The sequence below is a fragment of the Pinus tabuliformis genome, chromosome X (assembly GCF_031772625.1).
Source record: "Pinus tabuliformis cultivar Carrire ecotype Pingquan chromosome X, CPIR1, whole genome shotgun sequence".
NCBI classification, from domain to species: domain Eukaryota; kingdom Viridiplantae; phylum Streptophyta; class Pinopsida; order Pinales; family Pinaceae; genus Pinus; species Pinus tabuliformis.
The window spans coordinates 947,441,721-947,465,188 of NC_142308.1; the positions used below are offsets into that span (position 1 = coordinate 947,441,721).

The window sequence follows — 23,468 nt, forward strand, 5'->3', positions numbered from 1 at the left end:
GGCAATCTCGATGGCTAGGAATAGGCTTTTATCTTCTTTTTTCTATGTTTGCCAAGATTGAAATTTGGAATGGATGTTTTGATATGAAAGCTTGTCACGATGTGTATCATAACTTAGCAGTGGAATGTTTAGTGCATGATTTCTTGTCATACTTTTCTATTGGTGTTTTGTGCCTTTGAGTTTCAGAGCATGTTGTGATTTATATTTTTTTCCTCATGATTGATTTTATGACCTTTCTTGTTTCTTATTCCCTCGCGGTTACATGTCAGGAATTACTTTGTTGGTTGCATTGGAAATTTCATTTCATGTGAGCCTAACCTGTCTTTCGTTAGGAGTAGGTTTAGGTTAGTATAGTTTGTGTATTTGCTTTGTTGTTATTTTTTTCATCTTGTGCTTTTCTTTCACAATAAGCCTTGCATGAAAGTGGTGTTTTGGTTATGAATAAGCATGGAAAAGTTTGAAAGGAAATTGTACAACTATTAAAGCTTGGTTAGTTGTTTATTCCCTTCTTTGCATGGGCCTTGTATATTTTAGTCTATGATGCTTAGAAACAAAAATATGCTCTTTCTCTAAGAAAACCTTAGTGAATATATGATACTCGAATCTATTAATAAGATCTTCTTCTTTCAATCAACTTTCTATGTTTAATCAGTTTAACTTGTCAAATCGATCAATTAGAGAAAGGAGAGGAGGAAACTTAAGTGAGTGGACTATTTTTTAGAGGTGTATATATTATTCTTTGAAGGATAAAACTCTTCTACTCTCAATAATTCGGGATTCCTCTTCCACCACAATAAAATAATAAGTGCCTAAGCAAAATTATATAAATAAATAAATAAAGGGGGAAAGAAAAGAAAGGGTTCCTGCACAGAGAGGTGAAGCAAGAAAATTTGTTAAGGTACTATCATGGATCACTGGCCACAAAGCAATGCTTGTGTTCCTAAAATGACTTCGTTAGGATACTATTTGGGCTTGCTAGTAGCGATGCAACACCAGAGATGAAAACTAAGACTTTGACATTATTTTCACTGGCATATATATATACACCTCTTGATCAAAATAATATAAGGTTGACTTTCTTTTGTAAGTGTTTGGTCGATTAAGAGAATGAAGAAAACTATAAATTTAATTTGGGCGAAGTAAGGAAGATATGGTGACCAATAGAATGAACAATACTTCTTAAAGAGCTAGACTTAGTTTTAAAGTTATACCCATACATCAAAGTTGGAGTTATACTAGTGCGTCACCAAGTGTTGTAGCTACTACAACCCTTGTCCAAAAATGTTCCTGCGATTCGATTTTGGAACCTACCTCTATCTATAAGAATTGGATTTCCATTGTCAACTGTTCCTCTTGATTTCTTTGACTTATCTTTCCATAGGTATCGCTTGTGTGTTGTCTTAGTTGAGTTATCATGATGATTACCAAGTCTTGTCAACAATAGTTGCACAACTTCTTAAGAAAAGCAAACCCTCTCTCCAACACAAGCTAAATATTGTCCTGGTCTAGCATTGATTGTTGGTCTTTCCTATAAGAACTGTGGAATATTCTGTCACTGAAAACTGCACAATTCCATGAGGAAATGAACCACGCAATCTTGTGAGATAGGCATTCATTGAGAAACCAAACTATGCAATCACCCAGTGTGGAGGAAAACTGCTCAGTCCACTATGCCAGTGAACTACGCAATCTGTTGTCACTAAGAATTGCATCCTTTTTGCTAGTCAGCTACGAGGTCTTCCAGATTAGCCATTTATCCATCCCTATAAAATATGGTTTGATCATTCCTTTCTAATGGTGTGGCACAAGTTTCTATTTTAAAATTTAAGGACAAGTGTCACTTTCTCCTTGACTTCAGGCATGTGCACCAAAAACCCTAACCCTAATCCTGTGAGAGTAAATATATATAATAAAGGCTTGTAGAGTTCAATTTCACATCTGACATTGGATCTATATCCATTCTCATGAGTTCAAGGAGCTTTGGATTCAATTTGCAATGCTTCTTCGGGTAAGCTTCTCAAGTGTATATTTTTGTTGCTTTTTCCATCGCTTTTGTCATTTTTGTGTTTGCAAGTGTTTCTTGGCCCATTTATTCTTGTATTTGTTGGAATTTTAGTTGTTTGAGTTATTTTTACAAGTGTCACATCGCTTTATTGTCTTTTTTCCTACCAGTAGTTACTTTTGATGGATCTATTTATGCATGCATGTTCTTCCTTTTGTATTATCTTTTCTAGGCATTACTAATGATTGATTTAACTAATTCCAAGACTGATCTACACTCGTTCCTTCCTCAATCCTAGATTCAAGGTTTTCCTCTCTCATGAGATGAACTGCGCCATCCTTAGGGCTTACTGACCTTCTCTACTACGCATTGTGCAATCCCTAGTAGAAAGCCTCACCCTTCCTAGTTTAAATTTCACAATATGTAGTTATTGGCCTCCTCCAGCTACGCATTGTGCAATCCCAGCCAGCAATGGCCTTTCCTAGGCACTGAAACTACATTGCATAATCTTTATCCCTCGCAGCTAGTTGAGACCACAAATTACATAGTTTCAGTCCACAAGCCAATCTCTTGTCAACCATAATTGTGCAATCCCTCTCTCTTTCTATGCATTACACAATTCCAAAGCCCAGTCTACCTCTTTGTTGCTCATTATAACAAAATGTTTTCGCTCTGTGACTGTGTTGTTGCTTTAAAGTTGATTCTTGAACTAATATTGTGAGCTAACTTGTTTTCACCATGAGTGCATCTCTTGCAACAGGTACTGTAGGTATTTAAATCATTACTCTTTCATCATCAGATAGCACCAATCCTCCCAATAAGACAGCATCAAAGGAGGCCACCGAAAGCAGTGTCAAGGAAGTCACCAAGGAAGGAAAGTTCTTAAGTGGATAAGTTCCTTGTCAACACCTAGTGGTTCATTAGCTCCCCAAGAACCTATGTGCTTCTCTCCTAGCAATTGGTTCATCAATGTACAAGCTTCAAGTGGTTCTTCAGCCTCCAACAAGCCACTTCTCTCCACAATGTTTTTCACCCAGTAAGCCTCTTTGAAGGTTCCTCAATTGGTTCGCTTTTTCTAGAGCTCAATCACTATGAGTTTTGATCCTTTCTTTGCTAACTCCCTTGAGTGGGTTATCCTCTTTCCATTGTACATACATGAATGAGTTCTTCATCTTACAGACTTGTTTTTCGTGCCTACCCACACACCAACTGTTTGTCTCTTTCCAATCCTCCACGCAACCAAAATTGTCTTGGACAACACAACCCATGCTTCCTTTAATATTTTGTCCTCTTCTTTCTTCTTTTTGAGGATTGAAGGACACCTAGACTTGTCCTCTTCTTTTCAGTTAAATTTATTGCACATTCAACCTATTTAAAACCACTAAGCTAACCAAGACTATTATTTAAAACAACCCATTCCTCAAACAATAACCCTCCTTAAGGAATCTAGAATATGTGTCCCTTCTCTCAGCCTTCAAATTAATTTAAAATTCTTTACAAAGGGAAAAATATTAACTAGGGGAATGTGACAACACTCTACCTCAAGAAATTATACCCTTATGAGTTTCCATAGAATGCATAATTTGTTGTTTCTTTCCACATCATGTAGGTATACTTGCATTCTTCATCATATCGTTGATTGTCTTCTTGCACCTTTTAGATGGATCCATCACCCACACTGTACATTGGTTATGCCGATGGTGCGATTCATTATTCATAGAATCTAGCCTTAGAAGCCCAGGCCATATTTACCCCTTTACATTCCTTAGTCCACTTCAGTGGTGTTTACATCAGATCTACCACTAATAATCAAACCGAATATGATGTTGTGATAGGTATGTTAGTCGAAGCCCTTGATCATCACATTTGTCACTTTCATGTTTGTCTCAATTCCCAACTTCTCATCATGCAATTTTTTAGTGTTTATCATGTGCATAACCCTGGCCTTTTTAGAAAACATATGTGATTTAAGATTTTGGTATGATTATTTGAATACACTTCATTCAATCATGTTCCTAGAGTCCAAAATAACTATGTAGATACCATTGCAAACAACATTCTATATTAAAATTTATCACATACATCCATAAGAAGATAACTAATCCATAACAAATGGAAATGAATAAAAACATTCATAATCATATTATCTATCATAAACATCCATACACGTGTTTGGAATCCATTATTCTAAATACATCCAACATGTTCATAGCACGCTATAATCATATGTACAAAAATTTTGGGGCACCATTGCCCCCTACCCCTAATCATCCTCTGATGGATGGTCTCATTCCAAAGTTGCTACATCACCAACAGACAGGTCCTTGATAGCCTAACTAGCCATGGATCCTCGCCTTGTAATGGGCCACCACTCAAAGGGTAAAATCGTGCATGCATTTGTGTAATAGTCCTCCAACTTGTGCCACCCACACTATGTGACATCGATCAGCACTATGTCAAACCTCCTCTAGAGATCCTCCAAAAAATCGACGGTCTCTCTTCTCCCTTAAGATGAGAATGCTCTGTGACCCTTAGGCCCATGTGTCATTGGTCATGCTACATGTCCCTCCCACCTCATCAGTGTAATATCTACATGTCATAGGTATGCATGTCAGTACCACATACATAAAAATTCTAACCTATGATACTCAAAACATAACCATCATATCACATACCATATTGGCCCCATGCTCATCCTAGAGGCAGTGGTAACTTTGAATCACCTTGAAAGTCCATCCCTTAGTATGGGTAATCCTCTATTTACAATGGGAGTGAGTCCTAATGTGTAAAAAACTAGGGTCAGAAAAATCTCTTGGCCACTCCTCCTCCTCACCATAAAAGTTTCCCCCAACATGGCATTCTAGGCTCCTATGGTCCCCCATCTCAGATATGGATATGGGGAAAAAGTGTAGGAATCTTCGTGAAGAAGAACAAGCATAACATTGTATTGAAGGAATAATTTCTTATTTCCCTTCAATAAGAAGTTAGTTGGTGCTTCAATGTCATCACCAACATCTATTCACACCCATAGTAGGTGCTCACGAGCACACTCTCCACTAGGATCATTTTCCCTACAAATACCTTGCGAAGAGCATGGATACCCAAAATCTGGATCACTGCTACCATTATAGCTTGTGTCTCTAGTCTCTCTATGTCATTCAATTGGATGGTCGACTCACTCAATCGAGCACCTGATACATAGTGTCAATATATGAACTCATCCACATGCCTCTCATGAGGTAATATTGTATGCACCTCTCCTACCATCCCCATGGATGGTAATCCTGTCAAAATATAAAGATCTTCGATGGTTATAGGAATATGGTAGTCCTGAATCACAAATTCCTCAAGCTTCAAATCTCATTAACTCAATATCCTGGTTTACAATGGCTCACCAAACCTAATTAGTGGGTTCTCAAAGAACATGAGTAACCCATATGGGGTAATATCCCCTTTCATTATGTAGGTTTTAACCCTATACAAAAATTAACTACATACGAATTCTAAAAACAGAAAATAAACAATGGTAAGAACATAAAACATAAAACAAAAATACACGGAGATTTCCCCTAGATCCCAAAACTGGGACTACCAGACTGATTTTTCATTATTTTCATTTCAATGTTACAATACATATATATACATGCCGAAGCATTCATAAATACCCTAGGTTAGAACATAATCGTAGTTCCCTTAACCGAATCTAAAAAATACCATGGGCAGCAAACCATCATGTCCAAAACCATTTGAAAAACCCATGCACAAAACCATAAGTAGGTATGCCCACCTAATATAGGGTCCAAAAAAAAAAAATCCCTGGGCACAGCCCCGGACCCTGGACAGGGGGCCTACCACCCCCCTCAAAACCCACCAACAGGGGGGTTGCGCTCCCCTATTGCGCCCAGCGCAATGAACAAGGGGGGCTCTCCCCCCCGGCGCATGCGACTAGTCATGGAAATAATATAACACACACCCAACACATTGCTTGGTTCCCCCACACCTAAGTATGAAGTTCCTCAAATTCCCATTCTCACCATATCACCTTCAACTCTACCATGCTTGCACAAAGCCATCAATTTGTCAGCATCATATACTCATATAGTCACCATAACAAATCCTAGACATGAGGCTTTCTAAAGGGCCATTACCCCACTCATACCCTAGACCCTTTGTCTCAGGAACACAACACAATTGTTTCCCTCAAGGCTATGTTCCGTATTGCATTGTAGCCCCCAATAATTGTGGTCCTATCACAAGAAAGGCCTAATTAGTGAGTTGGTGCAAAAAAATTGAGTTGGGGTCCCCCAAGGACCAAAAACACTCTAATATAGAAAAATAAACCATTGAAAATGATATGTAGGGATAGGCCATCTACCTTAAAGTCGCAAATCAAAATTCCTACGACTGCTTTTTCCACTATGAGTTTGCCAAGATTTTGGGCCTTCTTCTCCTCTCCAAGTTCTTCACAAGTCAATGCACAAATGATTTGAAATTGGAGGGAAAATGTCTTATATAGGAAAAATACACCCTTTTTTGCTTGCCTATTACAGGCTCATCCTACCTCTATTTGATGAACCATCGACACCATTGGAAAGCTCTTTCCATGCTTTAAAATGGCTCTCTCTTCATTTTTATTGATTTAATACTTCACCCACAATCTATTTTTCCACGATGTGTTAATTCCCATTTGGTTTAAATTTATTTTATTCATATTTGTCTCTTGTACTCTAACACCACCTTATCTTTTCACTTGTTGGCTCATGTGTCGATTTTCATCATGATTAACCACTTTCTACTCATGTTTATAGGGTCTCCTTTAGACCCATTCCCTATGGCATTTCACATAATAGTTACATCACTTTGTTCATTCCCATTTTCCTATCATTCAGTGGATATAACCTTATGGACCCCCACACTCTAATAAGTGGATCAACCCATCCATATTTTATATTTTCCACTTAATGAGTGTTAGAGCCTTCCTCGCATGGGTACTCCAACACCATTATCCATTTTCATTTTGGTGCCCATGGTGTTCAATCTCCTTCACATTGGGAGTATAGTTTGTCTTCATACAAGAGCCAACATCATTTTCATTCTTCATGATGACAATCTATGTCCCCCTAGACTCTCTTCCTCTTAAAAACTCTTGGTTTACCCCAATAGGGCCTTGTACCACTTATAATTGGTTCGGTTAGTGGAAGCATCATTAAGTCACCCTTGTTTAGAGCATCATAGATGAATCACGATTATGCCCCATGGAGTTTGTTCATACCCATAGTGAGTCTTGTTACAATATGTCAACCCCTCTATGTGTCATACCCATGTTGTATTGTTGAGGTTTAACCTCCAGATATCCTAATATGTCTTTAAAAATCTTATGTATAAGTAATTAACCATCCCCTATGGAACTTTTTTAGTCACTTCCAAGTCAACCTTGCATGTTATGCTATGACAAGGGAAGTCGTGATCCCACCCATCAAACTGCTTTATTTCCCTCCTTTAGTGGCAGCCTTTGTCAATCACATTACATTATATTCCTTGTGCCTTTGTTGAGGACTCATCATTGCCTTAGCTTTGGCGGGCCCTCCTCTATTGACTTCAATACATCTATTCTAGGCGAGTGGCCTAGAGGAAAGTGTACCTTGGATCCAGTTTCTTCATTTTTAGGTGCCTCAGATCAAGCAAAGAGAGCCATAATTTCTCTTTGATTTGGTTGTTTATTATGTGCTCGACTCCAAGTCATTATCACACGAGAATCACACACTTGATGACCTATTGCTTCAGTAGATTTTACCAGTATTCCCTAGTCATGTGTGAGATGTTCCTAGACATTAGGAGTGGGTTTCCCTTAAGGTATCCCCCCACATGCCCGACCTCCAATATTTCACAATCCATCCTCAGATGCAATTCAAGTGACTTGCATGGTTTCTTCCATTTGCAAAGCCCACCACATGAGCCCCCCTTGATTTGGATCATTGAGATCTTCAAAGCCCTTTCCTGATTATCAGGGATTCTCTAGTTGTGGTCTCCACCTGTCATCAACATGGAGGCATTTGATCATATGTACCCAACTCAACAACAATTATGATATCAATCTTGGCCCTTTTGTTCTAGGCACATGTATATGGGACTATGTATTTCATATATATTTTTCTAGCCTATCGATGCCAACATATTATATACTATATATTTTTTCCTTAAAACCACTTTATTGGGCACATCATTATTCTTTGTACTCAGTTGTGTCGATGGGTATGGGTAAGCCTACCCTACCTTATTGAGATCATGTACACCCACTTGGAGACTCTTGATTGATGAGTGGTATCGCCTACTCCTCATGTGGTTAATCTCCTAGCAGTAGCGACTCTATGTTTACCTCTACATGACTGCCTCTTGTGTCTAGTGAAAGGGAATCTACAATGTATTTCAGTCATGTGATGTGCTCCTAACACTCATACATTGGAGGGCAGTCTGCTATCACCTAGCCATAATTCACTAGGTTGATCGAAATACACCATGTAGTATGGGTTTTACACATCAAAACTCACTTTCACCTTAGGAAGCGTAAGGAACCACTTTTCCTAAGTTATTTCCATTTAATTAATTTACCCATATAAGAATAACCCATGAATTCATCAATTTTATGTTATTCTCATATTTTTATCCATTAAAATGTAAATAATTAAAAACATGTGACCCACATTTTTCATTTCCACAGGCACAATTCAATAAATCACTTATTTATTGATTATTCATTAATCCTCTAAACATTATCGTACGAATAATTTATTAAATCGTTATTTAATAATGGTGTATTCTAACTTATAGACGAAATAACCTTTTCCACTAGAATTCACCAAAATCTGATAATACAATTTCAAGATATTTTGTCGTTTAAAATTCATTTTTGAATGAATAAATGGATCTAGTACCCTTGAAAACCTCCATTTTTGAATGAATAAATGGATCTAGTATCCTTGAAAACCTCCAAAGCACTTGAATTATGTAGATTAAACAATTTAAACTCAAGTTTTTAAAAATCATCAAATTTTGATTAAAAATAACCAGAAAAAATGGTCGTGAAAAAGGTTATTTCGTGTTAGACTACATCTTTAATAATTATGTTTACCTCATTTCACCTAGAAAATAATTTAATAAACTCATTTCTTTATTAATTACTTTTTATTTATTTTACCCATTTTTATTAATTAACTCAATTAATCATTATTTTTTTAGTTAGTTATCTAAATGAAGGTTATTAACAATTTCTTTGACCTTTTCCTCTCACAAATAATAATGAAATACCAAAAGTGGTGAGATATTGATTTGGTCCAAGAAATATTTTATTATTTGACCATATCAAATTTAACCCAACATTTTATTATAGATAAAGATTGAGAGAACTTTTCTGATGAAACTATGTGGAGGATTTTATATCCTATCCAACATATCGGGTGGACTCTCTAGCCATCGTAAGGGGTTTGAGGATTGAGTGACAACAAACGAGCATTGTGTATTCATTTATAGAAGAAAGTTTCATAATTATTCATTAAATAATAATATTAAAATAATATACTGGTCATTAAAAATATTATTAAAATAATAAATAGTCGTTCAAAATAATAAATAAATTAGAAGAATAGGGGGAAAAGAATTAAAAAGAAATTGAGGATTATATTAGGATTAATTAATTAGTTGTTAAGAGTCAATTCAAGAGAATTGAAAAATTAATTAAAAGGAATGCTAGCTAAATACACAAAAAAAAAGCTATTAAAAGAAACTGGTTAAGCCCCTAGTTTTAAATAATTAATTAATTAATTAATTAGAAGGTAGAGAATTAAGTGGAACATGAGGATAATAAAAGGATTAAATTAATTGTTAATTGTCTAGTCAAGAGATTTAAACAATTGATAACTTAATTAAAGGGATGTGAATTAAAAGTAAATTGAGGTTAATATTAATAATAAAAAATAGGACATGAGAAATTTAGATAGCAATAATTAATTAACAAGAGAGAAAATAAAAATTACCCAAGGAAAATTAATCAATTCACTGAAGCCTAAAAATGAAGGTTGATAAGCAGAGATAGAGAGATCACTATAAAAGTTAAAGGTTAATTTTTTTTATATTGGATTAAAAATAAATTGAATAAATGGTTAAATAATTTTAACTAAAGATTATTAAATAAAGGAAAGGGGGGCAAAAAGGAGAAGATAAAGGTAAAGAGACAAGAAAATGGGGGGGCGAGGGAGCGGGGAAAGCGTATATTAATGAGTTAGATGGTGGATAACAAGAATGCCTTAATTTATAGCCATCGTCTCAATTAAAGTTTTCAAGGTGCTTCTATATTCCAAGGGCCTCCCTAATGATTCTCAAATTGTAAAAAGGAATAAAGGTAAGAATTTTGGTTTGATAAAAGTAGAGTAGATGCTTTGAATTAAAAGAGTGCTCAACAATGGAAAACTTCAAAAGTCGAAGATGATTGGTGTCAGCAATATGTTCTTTAATTCGAGCTTTGAAGGGACGCCCAGTCTCACCAATGTGTGATTTTCCACATGAACATGGGATTTGGTAAACCCCTGAATTCAACATGGGGACAAACTTATCTTTGGCTAACTTGAACATCCACTTCAAATTTTTATGAGGTTTAAAAATGGTCTTAACGTTCTTCTTTAGTAAAAATTTTTCTATAGTGTCAATAGTCCCTTTTATGTAAGGGATAGTAACTTGACCCTAAGGAGGAGATGAAGGAGGGCTAATGGATTTGAATTTAGAGATGATGGTTTATTGATCTAAGAAGAGGAATGACCATTAGCTCTAAAGGCTTGGAATAGGTGGGCTTTCTCAAAAGGAAGGAATTGGGAAGCATAAATTTTAAGGGCATGGGAGATAAGGGTTTTAAGAATGCCAAATTTTTGGGATAGGTGGTGGTGAGAATGGGCATGAAGATAATTGTGGAAACATACACTGTCTCGTAAATAGAGATGTCTTGTCCACTCATTTTACCCTTACCATTATCATCATTGAACCTATGCTTCTCTATCATTCGAGTATTCTCCATTAGAGTCTCACCATATACCACTTCGTTCTCTGCATAATTTTGAAAGAAAGGGCCATTAGAGCCATAGAAAGAAGATGCAAAAGAACCCTCCCAATGAGGAGGATATTGTGAGCCACATTTGTGTAACTTCTCCCTAGGTGATTTATGTTTATTAATAAAAATATTGTTCATTAGATATAGAAGTGTAGTAATTTTATTATGTTTTTAGATTTTGTATTTTGTTGCACATTTTCTGTTATGTTCTTTTAAGTACACACATTTTTTATTCAAGCATAGTCGTTATTACAGCTTCTAGGGTTTTAACCCTCACTTTGTTGTTAACCTACTAGAACCACAAGAGGAAAATATTTACTGCTAACTCTTACCCAAGAGATCGACTAACAATTGGCTTGAAATGACATTAAATAATTTTTAAATGATTTTCAAGTGAGGAGGAAGTCCAATGTTTCCCTCATTAGGTTCACCGTTCACTTGGTTGGCCATTTGACTCTAATGTCCACTTGAAGGTGGATGACTTCATGACTTGGGCTTTATCTTACTTGTTTTGATGAGTTAAGGCTTGATTTCTTCACTTTAATGTTTGGTCATGGTCCTTGAGGCTTGAGACATCATTCTTTCACACATTTGTACCTCCACATCACTTAAGTGACTTGCCACATCAACCTTTTAACCCCCTTGACTATCGCAAAAGAAGTCAATCCTCTTTTGAAGATAAGATAAGGATTGAAAAGGCACTTTGAAGAAGGAATTTTTGATGTTTTAATTTGGAGATGACTTGGATGGCATAGGAGAGTGCGATGGACCTTTTTCCTTGACTTGGAGAATGTGATATGTGTCTTAGGAAGCACAAAATGCATTGTGAGTTGTGAGGCTAAAACGTAAAATGATGAAAAAAATGAACCATGGCCAAAGATGTGCATACATAAGATAAAATGGTCCACATAAGACATAAAATAAATGTGGTAGACATGAGTATTTCCACCCTTACATAGTTCAATCACTTTTACAGGGAAATAATCATTAAGTGAGTAACTAAGGGCTCCTTAAATCATGTGTCCAAATAGATACCCTCAAAGTAAAGAGTTACCACTCACTAAGTGGTAGTCACTACATAGACCCGAAGACAATAAAGATGGGGACTAGAAAAATGGGACATGACTAATTCAGTTAAGAGTTTTAAGATACCACATAGCAAACTCTTATACATATCATATTACAATGCCTTATAAGAAAAAAATTGTACACTTTTAGACTTCTAATGGTTTTTACTCTAGCAAAAAGAATTACACTATAAAAAATCTACCGTGTAAAAAATAATTAATCCTTATATTCGTACCCATTAAACATTAATAAATCAATTTATTCATTTTAATATACAAAATAATATTAATTAAAAATAAAAATAAAAATACACCATACTTATTTATCAATTTTAAAATGTTTGGATTAAAAATATTATTATGAAAGCTTCTCGTTTTCATTCCATCATGGTTTTTTAATCCAGTATATTCTTTATCATGTTTAATTCTAAGTTTATAGGTGACTACTTTGTGCTTTGAAATTTTTATGTAGGCTGATATTTGTAGATGGTGAAATATTCATTTGCACTCACTCATCTCATTTAAGGATATACCAAATTTTATGTGGGAAGGAAGTAAAAGTTATTAAACATTAAAGTTTGTTTTCATTTAAGCGGTTTATTTAATTGATATTAATTAATTAATTATTTTGAAGAGGAATATAACTAACATGTTTTTAAAGTGGAAAATAAAATATTAAAAATAATATTGATATATCAAAAAATATTTTAAATAATCAAAGATGTTGTTGATATATTAAAGAAGAATATTGATGCTAAGCCTAATTTTGAGCTTTCATTTAATATCTCATAGTGTTTAGTTAATTTTTTAAGGCATTTCTTTGAAATCTAAATTTCGGGAAATAAATCCTTTCATAATCCAATTTACACTTTATATATGAATTTGTTTTCCAAATTGCCAAAGGAGTCTACTTTGGAAACTCATATCAGGCAGTCGGGACCTCTTGCTGCAGAACAGAGGAGTATATGAGCAACTGGGAATGGGGTTTCCAATTGTTTTAACACCTATTATTATGCCTGCCCATCTCCTAAAAGCAATGGAATTTCACTGCATCTGCGTGCTCATTCTTGGTGTGGTCAAATTATTGTATTTCTACGCGTGGCCCTGGTCACATTGATTGTGCTCGTTCTGTCAAATATTGAATTATTTCAACTTCTTGTCAACTAAATTGGTAGAAGTTTATAGTTTATAAAGTTTTGTATCGATTCAGCTGACTACACGATTCTGAGTTCGAATTTTGTTGTCTTGTTTCCTGATTGCAGAGAAATTTATAATAGACATATTAAGTCTGGTCAACTTAATATGGGAGTGTGATCTTGTTAAAATTGACCATTCTAACAGTTCCCCCGTGAAGAAGAGAAACTCCAAGATTGAATTAAGATGAAACATTGAGAAATTGTTTTTGCGCAAATGACAATAGATACTTTTATGAATTTGTTGTTGTGAGATTTGTTAGTTAAATAGTTTTCTATTATGGCTGTAAAATGGATTGGTGGTTCTTAAACTGGAAGCCACAGTATCAAGAACATCAATTCTTGTGTGTTAGGAAGGTCAAGTTGTCTAATCAATTTTTGAACACATTCAATATCCAAACCCCCATCCTAGCAACTGAAGGATAGTCGAAAGCTAAATATCCGACAAATGGTGGTTGGACCATGGGATTGTTCATTCCTTGATAGATTTTATCGCAAAAGCCCCGACAAACCGAGATATCAATATTGTTGATCTTGTAAAGTTCATCAATGATGGTAGCGGAGGTTACGTTTTAAATGGAGGTCAAGTGACATGTGGTGGTGAAGAAAGAGCAATGTTTACAAAATTTTAGAGTGGATGTCAGCGTTGATGAAGACAAGTCAAACAGAAATCATTCTTGTTGTTGTAAAGTGTGTTTTTCAATGTTTGTCATGCAAGCATTAAGGGAGGGGCTTGGAAATAATAATGCTTTCATGGCTTCCATGTTGAGTTTGGAATTGGTTTGAGATTCATAGGAGGTAGTTGAGAGATTTTCTCAACTAGTACTTGGATCTAAGTTCAACTATATAATTGTATTGTAAATGAATGCCAGAGTGTAATAGAGAATATTATTTTGTGTGTTATCTTTACACCATGCCTGCTCCTCCAATTTCTAAATCACAATATCCACGTAATATTTTTAGTAATAGTCAAGGTTATGATTTATTTGAAAAGCATCCTTTTTGCTTTCGATTGGGTTTCCTTTTGGTTTTTATTTATGGTAATGAACTCTTATTGTTTATTATGTTATTTTTACTACATATTTTTAAATTAATAATAATTGTGTCGAAAACGCATTCAACATTCTACAACCCAGAGCGATGTGTGATTTTGTCCATACTCAATGTAAAGTTGACAAGTGCCCTTTAAAAAAATCTCTAAATAAAAAAACAATGACCACTATAATAAAAAGAGAAATGATTATACACATTTGGTTAGTTTTAATCAAAATCATTTAAAAACATCAATAATCTCATTCTCATTATGCTCAATTGGTTCTTTGTAATATTTGGTTCATTGCTAATATTATAATCCAATATGAAAGACATGTAGTAAAAAAAATTCACTTTCACTCTTAGAGTTATAAATAAAATATTTTGATGTTTATGTTAAATAATATAATTTTATATCAATTTACATCAATAAAAAAGTAAAAAAACAAATCTTCTATTTCTCTTATAAATATTTCAATATAGAACTTAAATAGGTATTTGAATATCCATATTAATTAATATATTTCAATATAAACTATATATATAGGTAGGGAGAGAAAGTATCTATATAGAGGGGATTAACTCTCTTGATGTGTAATTTGTTTTTCAATTTTTGTGTTTAAAAAAAACTTACATATAAGAAATTTAATCCATTAAGCAATAGAAATCACATGAGAGAAATTTTTGGGCCACCTGTTTCGAAACAACAAAAAAAGAATTGGCGGACCGTTTTGAACCAACAAGTGTGGTTATCATTAGGACACCATGGCAAAGGCTTAAATAGAGAGCAATGTAGAGACATAGTTTCAAGTAAAAGCTATATTGGAACAATAACATTTAATTAGGACACCATGGCAAAGGCTTAAATAGAGAGCAATGTAGAGACATAGTTTCAAGTAAAAGCTATATTTGAACAATAACATTTAAATTATGATATTAATTTATTAATATATTAAAAACAAATATTATTAATTAACGCCTATATATTAAATGGCTAGTTTTTGAAAAATAAAATTTTAAATAATGATATTAATTTATTAAAAATATTAATAAGTAATGGCTATATTAAATAGCAATTTTTGAAAAATAATATTTAAATAATGATATTAGTTTATTAAAAAATATTAATAAATAAAAACTATATTAAATAGCTAATTTTTGAAATAATTTATTAAAACCAAATATTTCAAATACACTTTCCTTCTATAATTCTTTGACTCTCTTATCTCGAAACATTCTAAAATTTATCCAGAAAACTATTAACTTCTTCCTATATCACTTGTTGATCTCTATTGCAGTCCAACATAATCCTAGGCATAGTTAACTATTGTTTTGTGGTGTTTGTAACGTGTGAAATTCAAATAAAGAAGAGTATAAAAGTGATAAACCTGGAAAAGAGGTTATATAAATTCATATAGGGTAGATTCATTGTGGCACAGAAGCCTTCAAAAATGAGTTGGTGACACGTAATAACATCCACACACAAATTGAGTTATGTTGTGGTGTTCGTAACGTGCGAAATTATGTAAAGAGGAGTATAAAAGTGATAAATCCCGAAAAGAGGATATATAAATTAGAGTATGAGGAGGTATTTTCCCCTACCGTGGTAGTGTTATTGTGGTCGATTATTTCTTGGTCACTTAGAAGTTAGTTTGTATTCGATATATTGATCTCTCACGTGAGATATTATATTTCCAAGTATAGATTTATTAAAAATTTTATGTGCAAATTTATTGAAAGTGTAAAATGTAATGTATAATTTTTTATTAATTAAATTGTATTTTTGAATGATATATATAGTTTATATAAAATCAAATAAATTTTTACTCATAAAAATTTATTTTTTCATAATAAATACATTTTATCAAATCAAATTAAAATGGTTTTTTATTATTAATATATTTTTAAATATATATTTATATAAATATAAAATTGATATTTACAAAAATTAGTTAATATAGGTTTTCAAATAATTTGTTTAAGTATTTTTGAAAAGTATAAGGTTTATACATCTTATACATATTTTTTTACTTACACATTCTCTGATATTAAACTATAGAATGAATCTCTCCACTCAACTAATAAAAATCCAAATAAAATATTTAAAAAAACTTCAAAAATCTCAAACAAACATTTAATACAGAATTTATTAAATATAAAAAGGTATTATTGAGAAGGTTTGAATTCTTCAACATATCATAAATATTAGAGTAAGTTTGGCTTGCATAGTATTGAAAATGAATTCGGAAGCTTGATTTATGATGTATATAAAGCAAGGAGTTATCGGAGTTGAAACCAGAATAAAAAGTTTTGGTGCGGGGATTTTTCTTTTTTATTAACCTTCGTTTTTAGGCGTAGTTGTAAATGTGGCTAAATATGGTGAAAAAGTCATTTTACAAGCAAAACGAACTGGGATTCTCCTACAACTTAGTGGGTCATTCAAATTTTCTATAATCCTTAGACTTTGGGAGATGAGAGTAAGCCCATTAATAATTAGCATACGTACTTTGAATGATAAAGGAGCACATTGTTTGAAAAAGCATACGTACTTTGAATGATAAAGGAGCACATTGTTTGATTTTTCAATGGTTAGTGGATCATTCAAGTTTTCTGTAATCCTTAAACTTTGGGAGATTGAGGGTTCAAGCCCATTAATCTCTATCAATCTCTATCATAGGTACTTTGAATGTCATTATAGAGCACATAGTTTGATTTCTCAAGTCATCAACACTGGCAAGGTATCAATTTGGCAACAAGAAGTATAAAGTTAATAAACCTCAAATAAAACCTAAATTGGAATTTGAATAATTATTATAGTTATTTTGAATGTTACATGGTTTGGTTTTTTAAGTTATTAAGAATGACAAGGTATTAGGTATTTTGTATGTGATATGGTTTGATTTTTTAAGTCATTAAGAATGATAAGGTATTAGGTATCTTGTATGTCACATGGTTTGATTTTTTAAGTCATTAAGAATGACAAGGTATTAGGTATCTTCTTCTTTTTTCTTTTTCTTTTCTTATTTTTTCTTTTCCTTTTTTTCTTTTTTCTTTTTTCTTTTTTCTTTTTTCTTTTTTCTTTTTTCTTTTTTCTTTTTTCTTTTTTCTTTTTGCTTTTTTCTTTTTTCTTTTCTTCTTCTTCTTTTTCTTTTTCTTTCTTTCTTCTTCTTCTTCTTTTTTTTTTTTTTGGGTGGTTCACGACATCCGCAGTCACCGGGTGGCCACGTCCACGGAAATATTTGAGCTTGATCAATGGCGGCTACGTCCACGGAAATATTTGAGCTTGATACCCTTGTGGCTTGATCAATGGCGGCTACGTCCACGGAAATATTTGAGCTTGATACCCTTGTGGCCACAGAAATATTTGAGCTTGATACCCTTGTGGCTTGATCAATGGCGGCTATGTCCACGGAAATATTTGAGCTTGATACCCTTGTGGCCATGGAAATATCTAAGATTGATCAAGGAGCTTGATCAATGGCGGCTACATCCACGGAAATATTTGAGCTTGATACCCTTGTGGCTTGATCAATGGCGGCTACGTCCACGGAAATATTTGAGCTTGATACCCTTGTGGCCATGGAAATATCTAAGCTTGATCAAGGGTATGAAGCATCGCGACCAATAGCTAGACCTAATTCCAAGGGCTTCGGGGAGAATTGACCCTGTGACCTCCCAAACGGCGAAGCACTTATTTGACCAGTTGAGCTAACCCTTAAGGCTCAAAGTATTAGATATCTTATATGTCACATGATTTGATTTTTTAAATCATTAAGAATGACAAGGTATCAATTGGGTAAACAATATAAAAGATAAACCTTTGAATTAGAATCAGATTAAAAGTTTTAGGCTAGTATCAATGGCGTAAATAATATAAAGGTAATAAACCTTTGGATTGAAATTAAATCTAATTAAAAGTTTTAGGGTATCAATGGGGTAACCAGTATAAAAGTAATAAACCTTAAATATGGTTGAAATTTAATTAACAATTTATTTGTCTAATCTAATTAAAAGTTTTACCAAATTATTTGTGATACATCAATAATGACAAGGTACCATATGAGTGATGAGTATAAAAATAATAAACCTCAAAACCCATTTGGGAGTCGTTAACAATGACAAGTTACCATTTGAATGATGGGTATAAAGGTAATGAACCTAAAAAAGTAAGGGAATTTAATAGAGAATTGTTTATCTAGCCTAATTAAGAGTTCCACCGGACAATTTTCATAGAGGGGTAAGTTCGGATAAAATATTTCTCAAGTCATCATTTATATTCAAAAGCTCTACATGTTTATAGGTTATATTCATTTGGGATTTGTACTTCTGCGTTAGGATATAATATTAATGGCAATTATTATATCTTTATTTCTAAATTGTAATTGCAATTGTTATATCTTTATTTCCAAATTGGGGCATGATGGTAGTTTTTTCTTAATGAAAGGTTGTCGTGTGTGGTTAGGAGATGCTTGGTGGGACAAGAGATTTATTTTTATGTGAGTATGATTAAGTGGATGATTGCTGAAGTCTATAAAAATTATATATTTTATTTTTTAGATTTAAATCTATATATTTTTGGAAAGAAATATATATTATTAACCACTAAATTCAACTCATAAATAAATGATTAATTATTATTTAAAATCTAATTATTATTTATAATTAAAAAAATTATAAATATACACATGAATATATTTTATTATTAATCTATAAAAACAAGTATATTTTGCCTTTTCTGGTTTTGAATCTTTGATCTCTTAATCTTTGATTTCTTAAAAAACATATATTTTGCCTTTTCTGGTTTTGAATCTTTGATCTCTTAAAAAAAACGTATTCTTGCTCTTACTATTAACCTCATTCAATACATTATTGAATTAAAAAATATATTTGAGATATCTCAATGTCTCTCCCTATAATTCTCTCTCACACAGATAAAAATATTTCAATCTCTCTCGCTATGATTCCCTTTCAAAATCAGTGAACTTCAATCTCTCTCACTATAATTCTCTTACACAAAGATGAAATATTTCAATCTCTCTCACGATAATTCCCTTCCAAAATCAGTTAACCGCAACTTACCTAATCTGCCATGTTTAAAATTAAATTTTTTTTATTAATATGTTATATTTTAATACTTGCTAGCAAGTGAAATAGACTGATCAGAATGGCAGCTTACATTTTTTAATTTGAAGAATTGCCAATTGCTTAGTTCTGACTCTAAACTAACAAATGAATTCAGATACTTTCTCAGAATGGTAACTTACATTTTTTAATTTGAAGAATTGCCAATTGCTTAGTTCTGACTCTAAACTAACAAATGAATTCACATACTTTCTTTAAGATTGCAATTGATTGTAACTTCCCTTCATCTTTTCATTAAGAAAGCTGAAGTTCTGTTTTTCATTGGTGTTGTCCGTGAAAGGAATCTCACATAATTGATGATCAGATTTTATTGCAGGGAGACTTGATATTGAGAGAGTAGTGAGATCTACAGATATGTCATATTTCTTCCAAATTATTGGAGTTTGCTTTCTACAGAACCAGAGACCTCTTAACCACAGCAGTGGAGCACTGTTTTAGACAATAACAGCTTTTCCCACATCACACGGTTAACAAACAAGTGCTCAGTAAGAATACAAATAATCCCAAATTCAGCATCTCTAATGCTGCTTCTCTCTGTTGAAAGCCAAAAGCCAGATCAGATCTCAGACAGAGCCATCGCTATATAACACTACTGTTAAATTCTAACCCCCTTCCCCCAACAAATTTATTCTTGTCAAGGTCAAATAATTCTACAGTAGTCCTGCCATAGCTTCTTTCCTCCTAAAAAAAATTCCAATTTCATCACATTTGAATTTCATAAGTACCATTTGAAGACCTTAAACTTTAGCTTAATATTACATTTGGAATCAGAGTTAGCACTGGCAGAGGTTTTTTTAGTACCAGAAATCACAGCAGAGACTCCATTGCAGTTGATGTCTGCTCTGACTTTATGAGAATTCCATTTCCCCATCTTCACTCTCACGCGAGTCTGCAAATCCACGTCCAGCGTGATTTTCCCCTTTGACTGTGCCGATTTCAGTTTCTTGGCATCGGAGGCGTCAAGGGCCAGGTTTTCACTCTTCAGATCGGCTTTCAGGACCGTGGTGTTCTTTGTCCCGTGGAAGAAACCAGGAACAGAGCCGTCTGCGAGATCTAAGTTATCTGTTGAAACTTTTACAGAAAATGTATCGTAATAAAAGGTCACCTTCTTGTTGGGATTCCCGGCGTCCATTTGCAGGACGAATTGGTACCTGAGATAGGAATCTTTGGTGACATTGAACTTGGGGATCTGCACTGAGGTGACTGTAAAATTGGGCTGATGCGGCCTGTAGATAACCCATAAAACAAACCCTGTGATGCCCGCAAGCAAAAGTATGGCGAGGATGAACGCGATGAGGCCGACGAAGCAGAGGCAGCAACGGTTTCTGCGTTCTTTAGGGGGCGTCGGGCGGAAGGCGGGAAGGGCGGCACTGTACATCTGGCCCTTCGTGTATGCGCCATTCAAGTTCTGGACGCCCGGTCTGTTCGATGGGAACGTTTTTTCCGCCATGGATTATACACCACAAATTTCTCACACAGAAGAGTTAATAAAGATTGAGTTAACAGAGAAGAATACAGATTGAGAGAGCCTTCCCTGCTTCAGCTACAATTCCATTCCCCGGGCTTCAATAAAATAGGGCAATAACACGACACAGCCAACTCGACTCAGCGAACGCGTTCCATAACCCACATTTCAGTGCTCTTTGCGCCTGGATCCATCTGTAAAAGCCCTTAGGTTTGGACCCTGCCCATCGATATCCAAGGAGGCTCCAATTTTTTCAGTAGCCTAATAATTTCAAAAACGCTAAGATAAATGATTTGGTCGTTGAAGAATCAATTTAATGTGGATGCAAAGATGATAATACGGACAGTATCCAGGTGTATCTTTGTTGGATGAACATGTGCCCAACGCCTTTGTAGATACCCCCCACCCACTTTGCTCTATTTCCCATACCCTTACATTCCCACCTTCTAGACTTTGGAATGGACTCTTTGTTCTCAATAGTTTTCTGGGCCACTTATTATGCAAGCGATATTTATTATTATTTTTTTGAGGTGGGATTATGCAAGTGATATTCATTATTATTTTTTTGAAGTGGGGTGATTTTTTTTTATTCATAGCAATGCACGCTCATTTATCATTTTTAATTAACAAAAATCATGTCATTTGGAATAACTTACTATCTTATTTGAATAATTTGGAATAACTTACCACTTTATTTGAATAATTTGTTGGTCGTTTGTAAGAGGGTCAGCTTTCACCACTACCAATTTGGGTCGTTAACAGTTTCCTTACATCCGAAAAAAACAAACTCTTAAGCCGCCCAACAGAAACAGTTTTAAGACATACTCCAAGCCCATGAAATAAAATGACTTATTATCTAAGTAATATTTATTATAATTATAAATTTGAATTCAAGAAAAATGTAAAAAAATTATATAAAGAGTGAATGAAGTAAGTTAAAATTGAAAAAAGAAAAAGTTTGGAAACACTCAGAGAGAGTTAAATTTTATTTTTTTTAAATAAATATATTTGGAATTATGAGTTCTATTTATGTGAGGGAACTTGGGTCGATTTCAACTTAGGCTATTTGGTCCATATTAAGACAACCCAATCTTTTATTTACAAGTGGGAATTATAAGTTCCAATTATGTAGCAGAGCTTTGTTTATGAAACTTAGGAATTATAATTTCCATTTATGTGACCGAGCTTTGTTCATGAAATTTGTCCTCAAAGAGTTTTGGTCTATTTTAAAACAACCTAAATCTTTGACTTACAGGTTGGAAGTATTTAAATCTTTGACTTACAGGTTGGAAGTATAAGTAAGAATTAACTTAGAGAATTATAATTTTTAATTATCTGACAAAGCTTTGTTTATGAAACTTCTCTTCAAACCTAAATTTTTAACTTACATGTTGGAATTATGAGTACGAGTTAACTTAAGGAATTATAATTTCTATTGAGAGTTTTGGTTTATTTTAAAACAACCTAAATCTTTGACTTACCTGTTTGAATGATGAGTACTAGTTCTATCTATGTGAGGAAGCTTGGTCCATAAAACTTGGCCTTCATGAGTTTTGGTTAATTCTCAGACAACCCAAATTTTAGATTTACATGTGGAAATGGATTCATTGGAAAAACAAATTGAATTGGAAATAGAATAATTTGAGGACTCATATCGAATGTTTAAAGAAAATGCAGAGAATTCTATTTTAAGAAGTTAAAATAATGAGAAAGAAAAATGGTGAAAATGTGGAGTTTTTTTAAGTATATTATTATTATTATTAAAAATATTTTTAAATAATTTAACTAAAAATTTAATGTATATTATTATATTAATGGAGTATTAAATTTTTATGGTGTTAGTAACTAATTATTAAAAAACATATGGTTTATTAGAGGTATTTTGGTGATGATCAATTTTAAGACAATTTAGATCTTCGCTTTACATATTGGAACTATGAGTTCCATCTATTTGAGGGAGCTTTGACCATAAAACTTGTCGTGGTCAATTTTGAGACAACTTAGATCTTCGATTTACATATGGAAATGGGATTTACTGAAGAAGAAAAAAAAAAAAAAAAAACTCATCGGAAATGGGACAATTTGAGGACCCATATCAAACGTCCAAGGAAAATGTAGAAAATTCTATCATTCTTCAAGAAGTTAACCTAGGGAGAAGGAAAAATCGTGTAAATGGTGGATTTTTTAAGTAGAGTTTCATGATGAGATTTATGGAAAATATTTTTAAACGATGCAACTAAAAAATTGTTGTATATCATAGTATTAATAGGTTATTAGATTTTTAAGGGGCAAGTTTTTGGGGTATTATTTGGGTTGATGTATTGGATTAAAACTAGATATTACTAAAAATCATATGACTTCATTAGAGATAGTTGTAGTGATGATCATATGCAATATTGGCTAGGTTGAAGTTGTTTTTTGGTCGTGGAGTAAGACTTAAAATTGTTTTTTATTAACAAAGATCTTGTCTTTC

General features: G+C 33.4%; 1 protein-coding gene across 1 annotated transcript; it reads right to left on the reverse strand.

The window, feature by feature from the left end:
* Positions 1 to 19,815: 19,815 nt before the first annotated feature.
* LOC149142825 (NDR1/HIN1-like protein 10) lies at positions 19,816 to 21,363 on the reverse strand. The gene has a single exon (XM_089447204.1). It carries the CDS (start codon positions 20,978 to 20,980, stop codon positions 20,246 to 20,248), a length of 735 nt encoding a protein of 244 aa, XP_089303330.1. The 5' UTR covers positions 20,981 to 21,363; the 3' UTR covers positions 19,816 to 20,245.
* Between the last annotated feature and the right edge of the window lie 2,105 nt (positions 21,364 to 23,468).